The sequence below is a fragment of the Cololabis saira genome, chromosome 19 (genome assembly GCF_033807715.1).
Source record: "Cololabis saira isolate AMF1-May2022 chromosome 19, fColSai1.1, whole genome shotgun sequence".
NCBI lineage: Eukaryota > Metazoa > Chordata > Actinopteri > Beloniformes > Belonidae > Cololabis > Cololabis saira.
In genome coordinates, this window is record NC_084605.1 from 28207657 (window position 1) to 28228861 (window position 21205).

At 41.2% G+C, this 21205-nt stretch overlaps 1 protein-coding gene across 1 annotated transcript; it reads left to right on the forward strand.

The window, feature by feature from the left end:
* The first annotated feature begins 4662 nt into the window (after window positions 1-4662).
* LOC133419113 (matrix-remodeling-associated protein 7-like) lies at window positions 4663-17453 on the forward strand. The gene is made up of 5 exons (XM_061708125.1): window positions 4663-4974; window positions 8100-8213; window positions 8313-8346; window positions 8470-8581; window positions 17290-17453. The coding sequence occupies exons 1-5, from the start codon at window positions 4663-4665 to the stop codon at window positions 17402-17404; spliced, it is 687 nt and encodes a 228-aa protein (XP_061564109.1). The 3' UTR covers window positions 17405-17453.
* The last annotated feature ends 3752 nt before the right edge of the window (window positions 17454-21205 follow it).

Here is a 21205-nt window from a genome sequence, read left to right on the forward strand (position 1 = left end):
GAAATGACCTGTGACTAAAACACATTTGCTTCCTCAATGGAAAATTCCAGATTAAAGCCTATTTGGGTTTCCGTCTGTTTGAATCAGAAGGATAAATAGAAACGGAGGCAGCATGCCCAGGTAGGCCTGTGGATGCTGAGTGTTGGCTCCCTCGGCTTTGTCCTGGCAGAAACCCACCAGGTACGGCAGCCAGCTTCCTGTATACTGTTCACGCTGTATTTCTGACTGTTTGCATTTGGGTCAAACTGGCTTTCCTGTGTGAGTTTAGTTTATATTTGCTTAATCTGGCACCTGGGCTATCTGCTGTCAGCTTTATTTATACAGCACCAAATCAAGACACATGTCTTCTCAAGTCCCTTCACATTACAATTCAGCTCATTCCAGATTATTATTAAAAGGCTAATAAAAATGTGTCCGCCTCCACCAAAGAGGAGCTTCATCCATGATTTTGATTGGCCTTCTCATTTGGGCTTTCATTGGGCCACATTTTATTTCTAGGGACAGAAGTGCTTCAGCTGTCTGGCCGCCAGTTTTTCATTTCATCCTCAGATCCCAGTGGGAGCTGTTTTAATGAGTTTACCTAAATGTTTTGAGATGAATGATTTTACAATAATCGGCTCTTATAAAGACTTCCTTAAAATGTAATACCCACCTTCCAATCCAAAAACTGTGGCTACACAAGTGGACACATTTGTTGGTTTCCTTTCCAATAAAGAAAGATTAGGCCACACCGGTCACCGAAATAACTTAAAACGGACAAAAATGATAATATACCTGTCATGGCCTCTGAATGCCAAGCTGCTTAATGCTATACTGCCCCCTGTGGAAACAAGGGTAAATGCAGTCTTAACTCCTATTTAGTTAAGTTTCACTTCCTGTTTGAGAGGAGAGCACATAGACCATTTTCTCTGTCTGTGAGCTGTGGAAAGACTTTAATTTGGTTTTGAAGAAGACCATATTTGTAAGTTTTTGTTTCATAAGTTCATAAATGAAGATTGTGTGTTACAATAATTTCGATTAGCACTTTAATTTTATACATTGTAATAATTTAGCCATGTAGGTCACATGTTGTTTTGATTCAGTCGAGGTTTCCTCCTTTTGTGCATATCAATATTATGTGTACCTACCTTGTTTATTGTGGCGATTTTCCTGCTTGTGTAACTTAATTTACAAAATTTGTATCTTTGGATTGTATTACAGTTTCACATTCGTGATATCTTCAGTAAAGATCAGTGACACCGCTACAGTCCAGTCTATGAGTCTTTCTCTGGGGATTCCCCATTGTTTGGTCTAGCTGGATAACCACTTCGGCACAAGAGGGAGGCCAGCATCGTGAAAAGATATGGTCTTCTGCGGCTTCAAAAATAAAGTCTTTCCACAGCTCACAGACAGAGAAAATGGTCTCCAGCACCAGCCATGTGCTTTCCTCTCAAACAGGAAGTGAAACTTAAAGGGGACCTATTATGAAAAACACGTTTTCTCTTGCTTTAACATATATAAAGTGGTCTCCCCTCAGCCTGCCAACTCAGAGAAGGAGGAAAGCAACCAAATTCTGCAGTGTCTGTACAGCCGCCCGGATGAGCCGTCCAGTGTGATGTGGATCTACGAGCCGTTCAGATTCTGCTCCCGTCGTTACGTAACCAAAATGCGATTTACATAGGTTGGCCTCCGATGCGTGAAACCACGCCCACAACTAACTCCGCCGGCCGGAGCTTCCGCCATTTTTCCGTAGCGGTGTATCGCGTCATTCAGGCAGCCAATCAGCACAGAGCCTCATTATCATAGCCCCACCCACTCAGAATCCCGCATAGATTATGAGGTTAGAGAATGGGAAGATAAAGACATGGCTCAGAGGCTGAATTTCTAATTTATTTGGCAAAAACAATCAAAAGCTTGTTTTTAAGACATTCAAGGCCTGTTTAAAATAGGTATTAGATGCCATAATAGGTCCCCTTTAACTAAATAGGAGTTAAGACTGCATTTACCCTTGTTTCCACAGGGGCAGTATAGCATTAAACAGCTTGGCACTCAGAGGCCATGACAATACCAAAAAAAGAAATAAATAATGAAAATCAGACATTGCTTGTGCATTGTAGAGTTCCCCAGGCCCAGTCCTCTACACACGTCATTCAAACGAACGACTCCTTTGGAATCAGTTGTGTTGGAGCAGACACAAACAGGATCTTGCCCAGAAGCTAAAAACCTCCCAGTTTCTTCCAATCTGATGTGGTGTACATTTAGTATACACTGTAATCCTCCAAGCAGACGGTAAAGTACATCCTCCAGTGTGGATGCTTGACTCTCGACCTCCAGTAAACCTGGCTTGACTTTATCGGCCTGCACCTGCGGGACACGAGTCCTGTCAGAAACCATTTAAGTCCCCTACTATGTTCCGCTGATGGGATTAAAGACGCTCAGGGAGTCTAGAGTCAAGCACGTTGCATGGGTCCGTGCCAACCCACCTGTCCAGCACAGGTATCACCCATACCTGTCAAGTCTTCCGTTTTGGCCGGGAAACTACCGTATTTCACCCCTCTTTCCTGCCGTCCTCCCGTATTAATATTTTCCCGTAAATTTCCTGTTTTATAATATAATAATTTTTAAACTACAAACTGAATTGTCACCAACCTCGCGAGAACTGCCACCTGCTGTACCCTGGTTGGCAGTTCTCGTGAGGTTAGTGGCAACAACGGGAAAAAACTCAGAACAACAAATCAGAGATGGATGGATGTAACCAGAGAGAAGGCATTTCTGCCAAAAAACTTTGTGTAAATATCTCTAAAAATGGGGAACCGAATTTACTTTCCTAAAGATGAGCAGGACGGGGCACAGAAACATGCGTCTGTGTCACCAGTCAGTGAATGCCAGAGAGACACATGAGTGAAAATGACAAATTAAAAGAAAAAGTAAATGTTTCACTTGAAGACAAACAATGTTTATATAAACTGAACATATATTGTTTATGATAAGATGTGTGTGTATATATATATATATATATATATATATATATATATATATATATATATGTTGTATATGTATATTATTTATAATTGCTCTGGTAATAACGGGTATCATTTTTTTGATAAAGTAAAGCTTGCTGTTTTATTTTTTCTTATTTTTACTTCAAGCAAAATTGAAATAGAAATAAGGGGTAGGACCCAATACGTTTTTTACTTCTTCCTACCCCTTTTCGGACATGAATGTTTATTTCCCTTTGATTTTGTTTAATGACTCTTTATTTGTATTCTTTTTTGTTTTGTGAAATAGTTTTTTTTTTGTTTTTGTATGCTCGAAATAAAGATGTCAATACAAAAATATTTAATATAAATAAGTGTGCTTTAATTCCCCTCTGTGTTTTCATTTAGGTTCTATGAATTACATACATAGGAATTACATATATAGGAATTACACGGCATCTCAGTGTCAACAAAGGTCGTCCTGTCAGGCTATGAGCACATAATTGTAGTTTGTAAGTGGTTGACAGGTAGATATTTGGGATTTCTCGTAGATCTGTCTTAACACGTAAGATACTGGACCTCGGTTGGGCTGGTGGGACAGCGGCGGGAAAACTCATAGACGTATATACGTATACATTAGGGGTGGGACGATACAAGTAACTCACGAGTCAATACTGTGGCGATATGTGGCCCAAGATAACGATAATATCACGATATCTACAATATTCGATATATTGTAAGAAATTTCATCAACAATATATCACAATCTATGTGACTGAAAAAGAAAAAATACCCATAAAAAGGAAAACATCTGTAGTTATGCATTTATTCAATGCCAAAACTTCATACAATGTACAAAGAAAGTGCATTTGTATATATTTGCCTCACTGCCTCCTAGGCTTGTAAATGTAAACACTGTACAGCTGGACAAGTTAAAGTGCACGAACAACAGTGCGGTGACAACCGCGTAAATCCATTATGTGTGTTGTAATAAAATATTGATATTTTCCATCAGTTTATCGATTATTTATTACGACAGAGAGCGCAACAATATATTGCAACAACGATCCCCCCACTAGTATACAGGACTGTCTCAGAAAATTAGAATATTGTAAGTTCTTTATTTTCTGTAATGGAATTAAAAAAACAAAAATGTCATACATTCTGGATTCATTACAAATCAACTGAAATATTGCAAGCCTTTTATTATTTTAATATTGCTGATTATGGTTTACAGTTTAAGATTAAGATTCCCAGAATATTCAAATTTTTTGAGATAGGATATTTGAGTTCTTAAACTGTAAGCCATGATCAGCAATATTAAAATAATAAAAGGCTTGCAATATTTCAGTTGATCTGTAATAAATCCAGAATGTATGACATTTTGCATTACAGAAAATAAAGGACTTTATCACAATGTTCTAATTTTCTGAGACAGTCCTGTATGTCTATGGGAAAACTTCCCGTATTTTTAAATCCAAAACCGGGCTGCTCCCTGGCGAGACCGGGGCGTGCCGGCGGCGGGCGGGCACGGGGCCGGCGGGGGGCGGGGCCGGGGATGTGACGTCCCGCTCGTACAGGAGCCTGTGCTTGAGTGTAAACGGTGCTTAGCGCTGATGTTTGGCGAGGATTACCGGGATGGCTGCGTGAGCGGGCAGGACGGCGGCTCAGGTAGACGCGGAAAGGCGGCGCGCCTCCCACAACTATGGATGTAACTCTGGTCTTATCGGCTGCCATCTTCACGCTCCTCGCTCTGGTGGTGGCGACGTCGCTGTTGCGGGGCTCCTCGCCCCGAGCACCCCCGGTAGAGAGCTCCAGACCCCCGGTACAGAGCTCCAGACCCCCGGCACAGAGCTCCAGACCCCCCGCAGGGAGCTCCAGAGCCCCGCCTGCTGCCCCGGCGGGGCCGCGGCTGAACGGGCTGGTGCCCGCGGTGCGGCGCGGGGACGCGGACCTGTGGAGCGAGCTGAGCGGCAGCGGACACGACCACTGGGACGTGGTGAAGTCGGTCCGCTCGGTGGGTACCAGCATCTCTGATTACAGACACACGCAGTGATTGTTTGTTGTCTTTGCTGGACGGTTACGTAATTATCCACTTAATCTGTTTAACCATCCTTCCCTCCAGTGGCGTCAATTCAGTGGAAGCTAAGGTATGGCAAGGTTACGAGTCACAGAACTTAACTAGAGTATCAATCAACACGTCCAGCAAATACTCATCACAGAAGTCTATGGAGCTTATCTGTGTGGTCAAGAAAATTGGAACTTTTTCAAATGCAGTCTCGCTCACTGCAAAAACTCAAAAAAATGAATATTTGTCTTATTTCTAGTTAAAATGTCAAATTTGTAGTCAAAAAAATCTCATTACACTTAAAACAAGAGTCATCACCAGAAAAATAACTTGGTATTTGACCATGTTCACCTGTTTCAAGTAAATATTCACTTGAAATAAGTAGAAAAATCTGCCAGAGGGACAAGATTTATCTTCTCACTACAAGCAAAAATATCTTGTTCCACTGGCAGATTTTTCCACTTATTTTAAGTGAAAATCTACTTGAAACAGGTGAAAATGGTTGTTTTTGAGTCTTGTCTTAAATGTAATGAGATTTTTTTTGACTAAAAATTTGACATTTTAACTAGAAATAAGACAAATATTCTTGTTAAGATTTTGCAGTTTTTGCAGTGTATAATAACTAGTGAAATCGATCATGTTGTTCTGATTTGCATTTGTAGTTATTCTATATGTATTAAGTAATAGAATAATCAATACAAATAGACAGAGTAATTCAATAAATGTGTTAAAAAAAACAAACGAAGCCAAGGTGTGGCGGCTGCCATACCTTGCCATACCCAATTGACGCCCCTGCTTCCCTCCCACTATGATCCCGCTGCGTGAAAACAGTGATATAAATGTCAGTCAATGACTTTAAAACATGAGAAAATATCAATATTCAGATACAAGATGTTCACTGGTTGATTTGATACTGTTTATTGTATAAAGTGGTAAGTATATTGGGAACTATGCAATTTATAGGCAGTACTCGAATTGTAAAAGAAAATCAGGGGGGATGGTGGATTTTATCATATGGGGACAGATAATTTCTGCTGATTACAAATAATATAATATATTACAAATAATAGCAGTGACCAAAACACCTGCAGAAATACTGCAGGAATGACATAGCAGCAGTTAAATGCAGCCTTCTGTAAGCTTTAAATATCCACTGGGCTTACATCTAATACATCAAAACACAACAATAAAAAACAGTTTTCTGAACTTATCAATATGACTCTGTCCTTCACAGGATAAGTAAAATGGAGCACTGCAAAAACTCACAATCTTAACAAGAATATTACATATACATATTCACATACAAGAAGTGAACTGGGTGATTTGATACTGTTTACTGTATAAAATGCTAAGTATATTGGGAAATATGCAATTTATATGAGAGAGAAAAATCCCATTAAATAATAATAATAAGACATTTTAATTTATTTTCTACCTCATACTGCTGCACCTTTCAGTTCTCTAATTGTATATATGTTTAATAAGTGCCTACATTTGTTTATTTACTACATTTGTTTATTTACTTTACTGTTTTCTATTTTTAAATCTGGGTACAGTGAGCGAAACAACCGGAGTCAAATTCCCTGTTGGACAATGTTCAAACTTGGCCAATAAAGATGATTCTGATTCTTCTGAATCTTCTGATTAAAGCAGCATTAGGATATTTTTCAAGTAATCAATTATACCTAACAAAGTGTTAATTCATATTAAAGTTGGCCATTGTATAATCAGATTAATATAACTGATCTAAGTACGGTAGTATTTTCAGGTTGTTGTTGCTGCAGGAGAAGCCATTGTAACAGATTTAGACTTATTTTGAAAAATCTTTAACAAAATTGACTGTATAAAAGAAAAAAATCCACGTTTTTATTTTAAAAGTTTTTATTTTTCAATTTATTAAAATATTACACCCTTTTTAAACCGTTGAAACAATTTCGTGAGATCTTAAATAAATGCATTTGAAACTATTTGGTCAAAATATCTCACAGATACACCACAACAGCTCTTCAAGCTGTGTTTGAGAGGAGTCAGACACTGCTAGCTACCTCTTTCCTCTGCAGGATGGGCATAGTTTGATGGCCATCTCGTTTTTCTCACAACTTTATAGTTAAGTGAAAGAAACACAAGTTGGGGATGCTGGATAATCCCCCTCTGACTTGTTCTGTGACGTCAGAGTTTAGTAGGATCTGTGACGTCAGAAAACCCTGTAGATAAGAATACAGAATAACATCTTGAGTCATTCTTCTGCATTGAATCAATAAGGTAGATTTGCCACAGCTGGGGACCCTATGATAGATCCTTCATCCCATCCTGATGTGCACCGCCTCAGGCGGAGTTGAGTCAGACAGCAACAACTGCAACTGGTCCTCTTGCTGGCATTGCATTTCTGGCTCCAACATTTCCAACCCAAGAGATAGTTCCAGTAAATATAACGGTTCTTCAACATTTAGCACCGCTAAACCACAAGAGCTGCTTAGTTTTGGTGACCAGATGGATGAAGCAAGTAAACAAAGTTTAGCATTGGAAGCTGCAGCTCTGCTCAAGAGAACCACCACCTGGTGTTTATGGGATACTTATCCTAAATGTAGTTCATTTTCACCTGATGTGCAACATTGGACGCCATAAAAATCAACATTGTAAACCCGACGCCATCATCTTTCATGTATTTTGGCTGTGTTTCTTCCATGGAGGTGGTATGGCTTCACTCTTATTGTGAAAAGGCATGACTCATGCAGCCATCAGGGTGACCCTTCACCTGCCACTCGGGACTTGACCTCCCTGACCTGGTTTTTAGCATTTACAATTCCCCTGTAAAGCTGGCAGAGGCTCAGAGCGTGGCAAGTTGAATAAAGAGCACAGACAAGAGTTTCAAATCAGACTCCAGTGGGGAAATTTTCCTTCTTCAGTCATTCAGGACTCAGATTCATGCGAGGTGAGGAATGTTAGAACCACAACGGGGTAATCTGATGTGCAGTCAGATATTTTGCAAGTAAAAACTGCATCAAATGTTAAATTTAGCATAAAGCTGTTTTAACTTGATGGCGTGTTGCCACCTGTCCCCCTAATTTTCCCAGGAGGAGGATCAACCCAGGTTTGATACAGAAGAAGCAACACTAGTGGAGCACTCCACCTCCACAGGATCCAGCCTGTCCGTCCCCTGTCCTGGATCCCGGCACATGAGTTTAGAGGTAGACACATCCTCCGAGGCCTCATCGGGGCGAAGCCACAGGTCTTTCATTGGGCTCTCTGATACGGCGCTCCTGCAGTGTGCTTTCTCTTCCCCCCAGACTGAAGGAGCCACAGAGAGCCTGGGGCTCAACGGTGAGCACTTCCAGCAACTCGTGACTTTCCTGTTTTAGTATATACTCTCTCAGTGATGTAATAGATCAAAGCAGGGGTGAAATAGAAGTATAATTTGCATCTATCCCTTAATTGTGTTTTAAGAAGAGAAGGTGGAATCAGATGACAGTAGTCCCTTGCGGTACATCCCTGGAAAGGCACGAACCCACCACCTAGAGATGATGATGTCCACAGAGGAGCTGGAGGAAGAGCAGAGGTTAGTAAAAACTACAGTTACAACTGGTGACACCACCTTCGCTGTAATTTGTGCTGGTAATCGTACATCAGTTCTAAACTATCAAGAAGGTCAGTTTCTGGGCTGCTTCAAAATATTCAAGATCCCACGCTACCGGCAATGGCAGAGGAGCACTTTGACACAACAAAGCAACCTAACAACTGTATCTAGAAACTATTTATTGCAGGTAATAAACCAGTCTGTTCTGTATCCTTCAAATCCCAGCTCCAATCAAAAATGCTTGAAAAGGAGACTTTGGGTCACAAAGCCAGTGAATATCTTGGTTCTACCTCCTCCTTTTTTACTTTCGCGGCATCACGTGTGCTTGTGTGCTCTTTGGCTCATCCACGTTTATCTGCTGTATCACAGCTCAGCTTTAAGGCTGGTCCGAGTGAGGCCAGATTGGGTCTCAGCCAAGCATTAGCTGACTGACGAATGAATGTCGGGAGGCTTAGAGACACCACTCATTGTGCTTCTTTTTTTTTTTTTTTCTTGCATTTTTTCTCGCAGTGAATCTCCGCTCTTATCTAGGCAAGTTTTACTCCATTGCGTTACTTTAGGCCAGTGGTCCTCAACCTTTTTTCAGTGATGTACCCCCTGTGAAATATGTTTTCAGCCAAGTACCCCCTAACCAGCGCAAAGCACTTTTGGTTGTTAAAAAAAAGACCTAAAACAGAGCACTGTGCCATCAGTAACAGATTTATTAAACATAAAAATATTGCTGCTATGCTTCAACCACGACTCCATCGTTGATCCAAGTGATTGACAGGTGAAGCCAGGTGATTGACAGGTTAGGTGGAACCATCCTGGTGTGGGGGAGACTCTGCGGTTTTAGGATAATAAGTTGAATAGCCTACTCCTGAAGATAAAATTCATTTTATGAATTTAGACTTATATTTTCCTCAATTATTTATGAAATAATTATTTTTAAAGGATTTTTGCATGGATGCTACTTTTTAAATATATGTATATTTTAAAATCTCACGTACCCCCAGGGGTACGCGTACCCCCATTTGAGAACCACTGCTTTAGACCAATGTTTATTCACAGACTTGTCCTCAGAAGTGTTGTGTGCTCAGCAGCTCTCCATCCTCATGTGGCCATGAAGTGACTCATCTAATCCCATTTTGACTTCCCTTGCCTCCCCATATTCCCCACCACATATGTGCTCTGCACTGGTGTCACAGCAGGTGTTGATTGCATCTTCAGTCTCCACTTTGAAGTGTTGGTTAACTCTTCTCAACTCAACTTTATTTATAAAGCCCTTTAAAACAACCACAGCTGAAACAAGGTGCTGTACACAAATAAATAAAACAACACAGGAACATAAGACAATTAACAAGAAATAAATACTAAAATAATAGCTTCTTGTTTTTAAAACTAATTTAAAACAATAACTAAAAACAAACCATAAAAACACTAAAATAGGAGCAGAGTCTCATGCAGGGTTGAAAGCCAAGGAATAAAAATGGGTTTTAAGACGAGTTTTAGAAATGGACAGTGAGGAGGTTTGTCTAATGTTTAAAGGAAGCTCGTTCCATCATTTTGGAGCGGCAGCAGAAAAAGCTCTATCCCCTCTGAGCTTCCGCTTTGACCTCGGTTCCTCCAGGAGCAGCAGATCAGCTGACCTGAGGCACCGAGCAGGAGCGTGGGGGGGGAGGATCAGAGAGGTAAAGCGGGGCCATTTAAAAACAATTAAAAGAATCTTAAAATGGACTCTAAAATGCACAGGCAGCCAGTGGAGGGAGGCTAGGATGGGAGTTATGTGCTCCCTCTTACGTACTCCAGTTAAGAGGCGAGCGGCTGCGTTTTGCACCGACTGGAGACGTGCAATGGAGGACTGACTGACTCCAAATAAAGTACATTACAGTAATCCAGCCGAGATGTAATGAAGACATGGGTTACTGTTTCAAAGTGCTGTTGTGCAAGGAAGGACTTCACCTTTGTCAGCTGTCTAATATGAAAAAAGCTGGACTTCACCACAGCACTAATTTGCCGATCTAGTTTAAAATCACTGTCCATCTTAAAACCCAAGTTTGTGACACTTGGCTTTAAATAATTTGCCAAAATGCCGAAGTCAACAGGGAGGGGTTTACAAGGGCCACTGGGACCAAACACCATCACCTGTTTTTTTTCTCGGAGGACATTCCTCTGTTGGGCCACTAGGGGGAGCAAAAGTCACACAGAACTCCTATTTTTGTCTAGTCTCTTTGTCATTTCGCAGCAGAAAAGATGAATTTAAATTAATAACATGCATTCAATTATGTACAAGCTCACAAGATGCTTTTCCTCGAGTGAATAAAGGCAGATATTATGTTTTCCCTAACTTTCAAAGGTTCAAAATCACCTTGAAATGTCATATACCCAGTTTTCACGAGTTGTAGTTATTGTAAAAGGTGAATGAGGAAAGAAGTGGGCAGTTCAGATCCTCGAGGGCTGCTGCCCTGCATGTCTTACATGTTTCCTGCTTCAACGCACCCTGATGCAAATAACTGCATCATGGTGGTTCATCACTGAGGTCATACGTCTGTCGCACTGCTGCTGCGATTTTTTTCTGTTCCAGATGACAAACATCACCTCGATTGTTCCACCTGTACTAAAACATGAAGTCGTGACCAGAAATAAGTCACGATAAAAATGGAACCGTCGGCGTTGTCATGTTGGTGTTTAAGATGTCTTCTGGATTCAAAGCATTGCTAATGTTCTGAGTCGCATCCAAGAAAATGTTCCATCTTCAAACGTGTCAGAGGCAGTTCCTTTTGGAAGATGCCCGCTTTTATGTTTTTAATTAGCATTTACCCATCTAGACGTTTTAATGCCTGTGTTTGAGTCCTTAATTCACTAACAGAGATGTACACACGCGTACAAATTTAGAGAACCTGACAAAACTAATAATAAATGTTAATTTAATGAACACTGTCTCATGACACTGCTTTTGAATCAAGGTTTGACAGAATCATTTTAAATTACAAACTAATGAAAGTGGCCTGGATAAAAATGATTGCACCCTCAACTTAATGTTTTTGAGTCAGTCACTGCAACCAAGTGATTTCTGTCACCCAATGAGACGTCTTCACCTGTAGACTGGTGGTTTGGTCTTCTCCTCATGATCAACCTGCTCCAACTGTCTCAGGTTTGAAGGGTTTCTCCTCCAGACTTGCATGTTTCAAGTTGTGCCACGGACGTTCAAAATGATTTAGATCAGGGTTCATAGGAGTCCACTTGGGACTAGTCCAGTTTTTTGTTCCTTTAGCTGAGTATTTTGGAGGACCCTTTACTTGTGATTGAGGCCAAGCTTTCATAATTCTGGGCAGCACATTTCTCTCCAGAAAGCCTTGATAGTCTTGAGTTTTCATTGTATCCTGCACAGAATCAAGGCACCCTTCACTGAGCGCAGCAAAAGCAGCTCCAGAACATAACTGAGCCTCCTCCATGCTTCACATGGATACGGTAGATTTTCTTTTCTTTAAATGCTTTATTTTGCATCTGTGAACAAACAGCTGATGTGACTTTACAAAAAGCTCCAGTTTTGTCTCGTCTGTCCAAAGAACATCCTCCCAGAAGCATTTTGGCTTGTCAATATACATTTTAACAAATTCCAGTCTGGCTTTTTTACCTTTTAGTTTACAACAGTGCTCTTTGCTGCAACTTCTACCTCCAGAGACCATAGAGACCAGAGTCCAGTAGCATGGACCCTGAACTTCTGAATGAAAATTGTAGACATGAGAACATCAGGTTGTTTGGAGATTTACTTGTAGTGTTTACCTTTAACATGTAGAAGCTTTGTTAGCTGGTGTTGGGGCTTTCTTGGCTCTTAATCTGGGTTAGAACCTTTCTCTCTGGTACCTTTGCATCTCAAGTTAATTGATGCTGAAGGAAAGCCTCTTGGGTTCAGACCCGTCCTTGACTGAACTTGGACACAAAGCTTGCTATCAACTCCAGTTTGTCAGGTTTATCAAACTGTGTGGGGAGATCCGGGACGTTGGAGATTTACAGCACTTAAGCAACTTGTAGTGTTGGATCTTGGGAAAATATCAGAAGTAAATTTGTGGACGCAGCAGGACACCAAGTTGAGTGATTTTTCTTTTGTTTTAATGTACTCCAGAGCCCATATGGATCTTTTTCTTTTTAATCGTTCCTACTCTTCAACTTTAGATTTGTGGCTTTTTCACGGGAGCAGGTGCTGGTGACGGTGATGCCGCCCATTTCCCCAGAGCTTCAACTATAGCACTTATTTATCACCATCCAGCCTGACTTTAAATGGCCTGTTCAGGCAATATTCTCCATTATTGACATGAGATCAAAATTCACTTTTGGCCAGTGCAACTTCCTCTTCCTCGCCAGGGTGTATGAAGATGGACTGAATGCTGTAATGATTTAAATCATCCGTATTATCTCCGAGACAATGTGGTGTTTAATGGTTGTTGGTCCACCTGCAAGTACCTTTTTTATGGGCTTCTGAAAAAGAATCTGGGTAATTACATTGACAAAACGGATATCAGAATATCCTGGTGCAACTCTGGTTTATCGAGTGGCTAATTCATCAACTGGTCTATGTGTTTAGCACATCATCAGAGCAGTTGTCTTTTTATATGCTTAGATACATTCGGTTGAGTATTTTAAAGTGTAATTCTAAAAACACGAAGCATGTGCAAGAAAACTGACACGCGTGTTTCAATTGTTACCATCTGTGTCGTTAGTGAAGGAATCCACCCTCGCGAGCATAATCTTCCATTTGTGAATAGACGTATACAGATATTCCCTTCTTTCATGCAGTCGTGTTTACCCACTTGTCTTCTTTCATGTGCACGTACCCGATTTGTCACATACACGGGTCCTCAAACTAAGTATTACTACATACATATCAATATGAATAGTTTTTAGCTCCAAAAGTTTCCTAAGGAGAGAAGATCAGAAGACCTGGTTAACAATATTCAAAATGTCAACCTTTTCCTTAAAATCTGTAGATAAATGAAAATAAATATCAGTCTGAATCAACCATGGAAGATTGGTAAAGATAGAAAGTAACCTAAACTCGGTAAAGCGTAGGGGAAACGTGCCACTTGTGTAGTTGGGGAAACAAAACAATGTGCTAATATGAGGCGCAGTGAGCTTCTTGTGGGTTTTCTTTTTCTACTCTGTTTACATCGTATTAGGTTTAAAGTACACGGTGTGGGTGTCGTCCCTTCATCATGACTCACACAACCTGACAGCACATGTTTTAACATTTCATCTTTCATTTATTTAAACTGTCAGTAACATTGTTTTTCACTGAAAGTGACCACCAATTTAGGTTCTCCATGATTTCAGTGGTCATTTAGTTGTCATATAATTGTTTTTACAATATTAGTGTCATCTTTGAGTGCTGGATTATTGCATCTCACAGACATGGTTATCTTTTGATCATAGAAACAAGAACAAAAAAATGGGACTACCGTATTTTCGCGACCATAAGGCGCACATTTTTTTTTTTTTTTTTTTTTTTAATGTCCCGGGCGCCTTTTGAAACGGTGCGCCGTGTCTATTACCTGAATTACGGTAATGTAAGGCCGGCCCCCATGAGAACGGTAAAGGGAGAAGGGGGCGGGTGAAGCCCCCGTGAGTTGCGACGTGAATGAGACTCCACTGAGCTGTTTAATGCGAAACAGATGATGAAAACTTTTAAGGATTTGCTTGATGTGTAAAGTGAAATAAAATACAATCAAACTAAGTTTTGCTCCGCTCTATTTAAATAAGCACACTTGTGTGTGTGTGTTCTGCAGCACGCGTGTGTTTTGCATGTCGGAACCGAGGAAGCACCTGCCGTGGGTTTGCGGGTCCGATCGCCGCATCCCCGCTGCAGATCCGGCTGAAATGCCGGTGCCCTTCCCCCGGGAACCCCTTCTACCAGTCCATGTGGGCTGCTCCGGTCCCGGTCGGTCGGAACCGGTCACTTTCCCCGGTTAAAGCCGCGGTGATGGGCGCTGCTGCAGCCCGACTTCCTGGTTCCCAAAGCGGTCCGATCGACCTGGTTCCCGGCCGCTTTGGGAGCAGAGATTTCTGGGGTCTGTCTCAGGTCAGATCAGCTTCACCCTCCGAAATTTGCAGCCAAATCTGTCGGTTACAAACCCGGTACCGGGTCCCGACATGCGCGGGTGTGTTCGCGGCGCGACACACACTTACTGGTTTATGTGGCGCTTGCCTGGCGCAGCTGATGGACAGAAACTGTATGGTGATTTTTAAAAGAAAAACTTTGCATAAGACGTTTCCAGCCGGAGTCATTATAAGGGTGAATGAAAAGGGGTGGCTGGATGAAGGGATGATGATGATCAAGTGGCTGAGACAGGTCTGGAAATTCGGACTGGCGCAGCTGAATTAACGGAGCTCCTGTCGCATACAACCCGGTACTGGCTCCCCTGTGAGCGGGTCCAGCGCGGCGGTCCCGGGACGCGGGACCCGGGACCGCCGCAGGACCAGCGCGGGGGGGCGGACCGGGACCCGGGACCCGGGACCCGGTCCAGCGCGGGGGAGCAGACGGGGAGCGGACCCGGTCCAGCGCGGGGGAACAGACGGGGAGCGGGACCCGGACCGCCGCGGTCGGGATTTTTAAAAGAAAAGCGTTCCCTAAAGAGACTTTTCCAGCCAGAGTGAAATGAAAAGGGCTGGATGGATGAGGAGATGATCAGTGGCTGAGACAGGTTTATGTGCAGCAACCCGGTGGTTTTTTTAAATTCTTTAATGCAGAAACAGAATATGAACCTTTGAAGGGTTTGATTGATGTGAAAAGTGAAATAAAATATCAAACTAAGTTTTGCTTCCGCTGTATTTATAGCGCGTGTGTGTTCTGCAGCGCGCGTGTGTGCAGCTCCGTCTCCGTAGACGGCGCCTTTTGGGTCGGTGCGCCGTATGTATGTTTTAAAACCAAAAATGACACACAAAACTGAGGGTGCACCTTTCCACACAGTGCGCCATATGGTCGCGAAAATACGGTAACCCTTTTTAGTCGCCCACAGCATTTCTGACTGCTTTTTTTTCTTATCTGACCTCAATCACCACAACTATTTTAGCTTAGCTCATGCTAACCTATGATGCTAACTAAAGTTTTCTTGCAGTCATGCTTGGCAGTTTTGTCCGTACATCCCTATTTCAGTTCTTAACTGAAGGCTGGCAGAGCTTAGGGCTGGGCGATATGGACCAAAAGTCATATCTCGATATTTTCTAGCTGAATGGCGATACTCGATATATATATCGATATTTTTTCTGTGACATAATTGGGGTTTCCCCCAAAGCATTATAGCATAGCATCTCTGTTAGCTTCATTTTTTTCTGTTTTTCAGTTTTAATACAAAGCCCCGTGCCAAATGTCACACAGGTACCTTTTATTAACAGAGGTCTGCACAATATCAAAATGTATAAAACAAATGAAATAAAAATAAACTGCCTGCATATATAGAATAAAAATGCTTCTTGAATAAAATAAAACAAATATCCCTTTCCTGCATAACAATTAAATTAAAATACACTGTGCAATTAATACAATGTAGACAGTAACAGGCAGACTTTTCCACTGAGGTTGACAGTTGTGCAAATAACAAAACATTTGTTCAAATCTCAAATAAAACATGTAAACATCTCTTTCAACAAGTCAACTACTGTACATTTTACAGATTTTGTGCCAGGAAAACTAACCTGTCAACACTGTCAGGTTTCAGCACACAAAGGTACTTTTTTGCCAGCGCGAGGGGTCAGCGTTGATGTACAGTCAATTTGTCGCAAAATAAGCTATATCGATATAAACGATATTGTCTCGTACCATATCGCGTTTGGAAATATATCGATATATATTAAAATCTCGATATATCGCCCAGCCCTGGCAGAGCTCCACTGAGACCCTCAGCTATCCCAGAGTCCTTTGCTACAACTGCAGCTCTTTTGTATAATTCTTTGTATAATTTATCTTGCAAAATTGTAAATAGGTTATTCTTATTTTTATTCAAAACTGTCCTTTTCACTACCTCAAACTGCTGCACCTTTAAAATGTTTATACTGTACATAGAAATACCACATTTGTTTATTGTTTATTTTTACTACCAAAGAGCGAAATTACCGGAGTCAAATTCCTGTTGGACAATATTCAAACCTGGCCAATAAAGCTGATTCTGATTCTGAGCTCGGTTGGAGCTCGGGGCCCAGTAGAGGCCCAGGTCCAGGTAGTTAGCGGTCCAGTTCCTCCAACAGAGCCGTCTACTCAGTGTTGTTGCTTCCTAACCAGCAGTCGACGAGCTAAAGCCGAACCGACTGACCGTTCTCTGGTCAGCCAGAGCCGGCAAACTTCAGGCCCGACTTCAGGCCAGGGTTAGCTGCTGCGGCTGCTTAGCTAAGCACATCCCTAGATTCATCCCAGGTCTACCAGGTGATGGTCACAGAGGTCTGTTAGTACAATTAAGAGAGGAGCGAATACGCTGTTAGGTCTCTAATCAAAGCTCAGAGGTCAAGATCACCATCAGCTAAAAGCTAATGTGAAAGGTTGACTGCGATGCACCTGTCACTCAAAAGAAAAACATATTTCCAGACTGTAAATGTTTATTTTTGTGGTAAAGTTGGACATTTTAAGATGGAGGAAAATGGAGATGGATCCCCTAGTGGTCATTTGATGAACTGATATATTTTGTGCCAGTTTCTCAATATCCTTTTGACATTGGTCTCCACAGGGTGCAGCGTGAGCAGCTGGCTGCCATCTTCCAGCTGCTGAAAGACAACAAGGAGACTTTTGGAGACGTGTCCGACGGAGACTTGGAGGAGCAGCTCCGACTCTACTCCATCTGAACCCCCCGTGAACTCAGCTCTCCAGAACACGATCTGACCCTCCGTCTGCGACCGAGGGACAGACACAGCGCACCAAATACACCAATAAACTTCTTTGCAGTATTCGATACACACTTCACCTTCACAAACACTGCTGTCGTTTATGTTTTCAGTTTTGTGAGCGGGTCTTGTTATCCACAAACCCACCTGCACAGAGCATGTGAGTGTACAGATAAAGCCTGAAGAGGAATAAAGGAAAGATGTTTACGTTAGGTACATCAGCAGAAACTCCCCTTTGTTGTGTAATAAACCACATTATTGTTTGTGTGTGTGCGTGTGTTCAATGTTACAACCGACTCAAGGAAAAAGAATTAACATACCTTAAATACCTGATGTCTTAGGCTAGTTACTACTACTACTGTCATTCAGCAGACGCTTTTATCCAAAGCGACTTACATCTGAGACACGAACACCATGGAGCAATTAGGGTTAAGGCCTTGCTCAGGGGCCCAAGGTGGTTCATCTTGGTTGTCATTCCTGGGCTTGAACCTGGTTCTTCCTAGACCAGTGTCTCCCAACCTGGGGTCCGAGAGATCTCTGGGGGGGCGCGAAACTTTTTCTGCTTTGAAATTATGCAGTTGTAAAAATTATATTTGCGAATGAGTCATTCATAAGACATTGTTAGGAATAATTTATGAATGTCTTGAATATCTTTTGTGTTTTTTTATACACTGGTGACAAACACAGGGAATGATTTCATTCCTTATTATTATATCATTACTCAATTTTTAATCTACTCAGACAGGTTGTTAAAGGAAAAATGTTAAAAATTGTTGGTCTCATATTAAGAGACATTTTTCAGAAATATTTTATGTCCTTTTGTGCATATTTTATACATTGGTGACATTGGAGAAAAACAAAGTCATATGTATACAGAGTAAACTAAAGAGAAATGTATAAAAAAAAACATGATTAATGTTCATTTTTTAAATTAAAGACTATTTTGGTACTAGTCAGAGGTGGACAGAGTACTCGACCCCAGTACTTGAGTAAGAGTACAAATACTACTGGTCAAAATTTACTCCGTTACAAGTAAAAGTAGCTCAGTCAAAATATTACTCGAGTAAGAGTAGAAAAGTACTTGCTTTTAAAGGTACTTAAGTATCCAAAAGTAAATGCTTTTAAATGTACTTTAAGTAAAAGTAAGAGTAAGAGTACATTTCTTATTTTCCACATCAGTAAATTACTATATTTTTTCTAAATTAATTTAAGGATCTTTTAACTCTTGTTTCTGAGAATTAACTCTTTGAAACCAGCTGCACTGATGTGCTGCTTTTAGAACCACAATGTTATATAAAACCTGCAGAAACACCAAAAACAAATCAAATGAATGGGCTCATAAGAGGACAGATGATGCAGTTTATTAACAATCATGAACTGAAACCAAATGAACCTGCACCATCCAACTAAGTCTGGATCCCCCTCAAAGACCACTGCTTTACAAAAAACTACATCTCTGCTTTCAATAACTCAATGTTGAAGTCACTTAACTTTACAGGAAGGACATGTACCAGTACAATATAGCAATATAGAGCATAACAAACTGTCTCCCCATGTCTGTCTGAGAGCGTGCACTGTGATAGGTCTCCTCCTTTGACAAAAACAGCTTGTGTCCAATAGGATTTTAGGGAAGAAGAAAAAAGAGCAGACCTAAAAGTAACGAGTACTTTTCAACCTTCCTAGAAATTTACTCGAGTAAAAGTCAAAATATTTGTCTTAGAAATGTATTCAAGTAAGAGTAATAAGTACCAAAGAAATCTAATACTCAAGTAAAGTACAAATCCTCTGGATATGTACTTAAGTACAGTACTCAAGTAAATTTACTCCGTTACTGTCCACCACTGGTACTAGTACGTACGGGTCGGGGAACCACTGTCCTAGACTACCACCCCCCATAGTTGAAAGTTATGTATTTACAAAAGTAACATGTTAACAATGATGAAGCAACTAAGTGCTGGTTAACAAAAGAACAATATCAAAGCAGAAATGCACCGTACAGAGGTACTCAAACCAATACACGCCAAACTAAGCCATACAAAGCAAGCAAGGCCCAGAGGCGGTGCTGGGTTCAGATTGGCCCCTGGTCAGCTGGCTACTTATACTTCCCATGTCCCTCCTCCTGATTGGTGGATTGGCTGACGACTCCTGCCCGCAGCATTCGGCCTCCTCCAGCTCAGGCATCAGTTAATCAGTTCCCACTGCAATCATCGGTTCCAGGGCTGGTTCTGGGTCAGTGCTGAGTCTGGAACCGGGCTTTCTGCTTCCACTGACAAAGAACAGGTTTCGGGCCAGAAAAAACGGTTCCAAGCTAGCACCAACTCTTTGCTGGGCTAGAAGAAAGAACTGCTCACGTCAGCGGAGGGGGCATTGTTAAGACAAATGGCAATAGCAAGACTGGGAGATCAGAATCAGGTTTATTGGCCAAGTCAGGTCAAACAAGACAGGGAATTTGACACTGGTTATTTCGCTCACTGTACAGTAAATAAACAAATGGCTCTTATTAACATTAAGAAAAAGTGAAAGGTGCAGCAGTATGAGGTAGACATGATTATTGAAAGGTGCACTGTTACAGCATATGATTGTGGTTATTATTATTATTATTGCACAGTGATTGATTACTCTGAGACTGAGTGTTGAGAGTTCATCAGAGCAACAGCTTGGGGGAAGAAACTGTCTCTGAGTCTGGAAGTTTTGGAGTACAGTGTTCAATGTTCAAACAGACTGTGTCCTGGGTGTGAGGGGTCTGCAGAGATGCTACCTGCCCGTTTCCTGAGACGGCAGCATTTTCAAATAAGCAACGAATTTATATAGTCGGCTGCATATATGAAAGAAAACCATCATACCCCAAAAAAATTCTAACAAAAGGTTTTTCAGTGGATTATTGTAGTACTAGGTGTACTTAATGACATCCTAAAAGTCTACCAAAATCTGACCACCAGAAAGGTGTATTTTACAAGATGGCGACCAAGGTGGCCAAGAAATCCCAGGTGAATAGGGTAAAATTTTTAACAAATAGATATCATCATGAAACTTCCCCAGTTAATTACTTACATGAAGACAAAAAAAATTGCATTGGAAGTTTTTTGAAATTGTATGTGTAACTATGCAAATTAGGCGTATCTCATTGAATATGCGCCAATTCGCATAAAGGAACATATATCTTAACATTGGATAAAGCTAGGTTAAAAATTATTGTTTGACCTTATTCACCTATCAGATTAAAATTTACACAGGAGATTTTGGAAAACTCTTATCACTCTGCAGGCGGAGCGGAGCAGAGTGCCTGCGGAGGCTCACGCCCTGTTTAACCAAGGAGACGGCCTCCGCGCGCGGTGCTTCTGCTCTGCTTCGGCGTCCGGTGGGTTTACGCTGTTAGAGGTAAAAACTCGTTTTGAGAAAATGGCCAATAAAGATGACGATTATGAATTCTTATATTAGTAATATACAAAAATATACAGACGCAAGTATATATGTAACGATTCACTCGGGTCATGATTCGATTCGATTCACGATTTTTAGCCCACGATTACGATTTTTCATGATTCTTTAAACAAAATTATTAAATTAAAAGAATCCACTGTACTGTATTTTCTCACCTCCATCGTCGCTGTGTTGCAGTGTTATCAATGCATCAGGTGATGCAAACCTGTGTTGACATAGTCAAAACTGCAGTCAAAGCATCAGAACATCAGACCACAACCTTGATAGGAGAGGATACAGACTTGCTTATTCTTCTGCTCTACTATGCTGAGACAAACAATA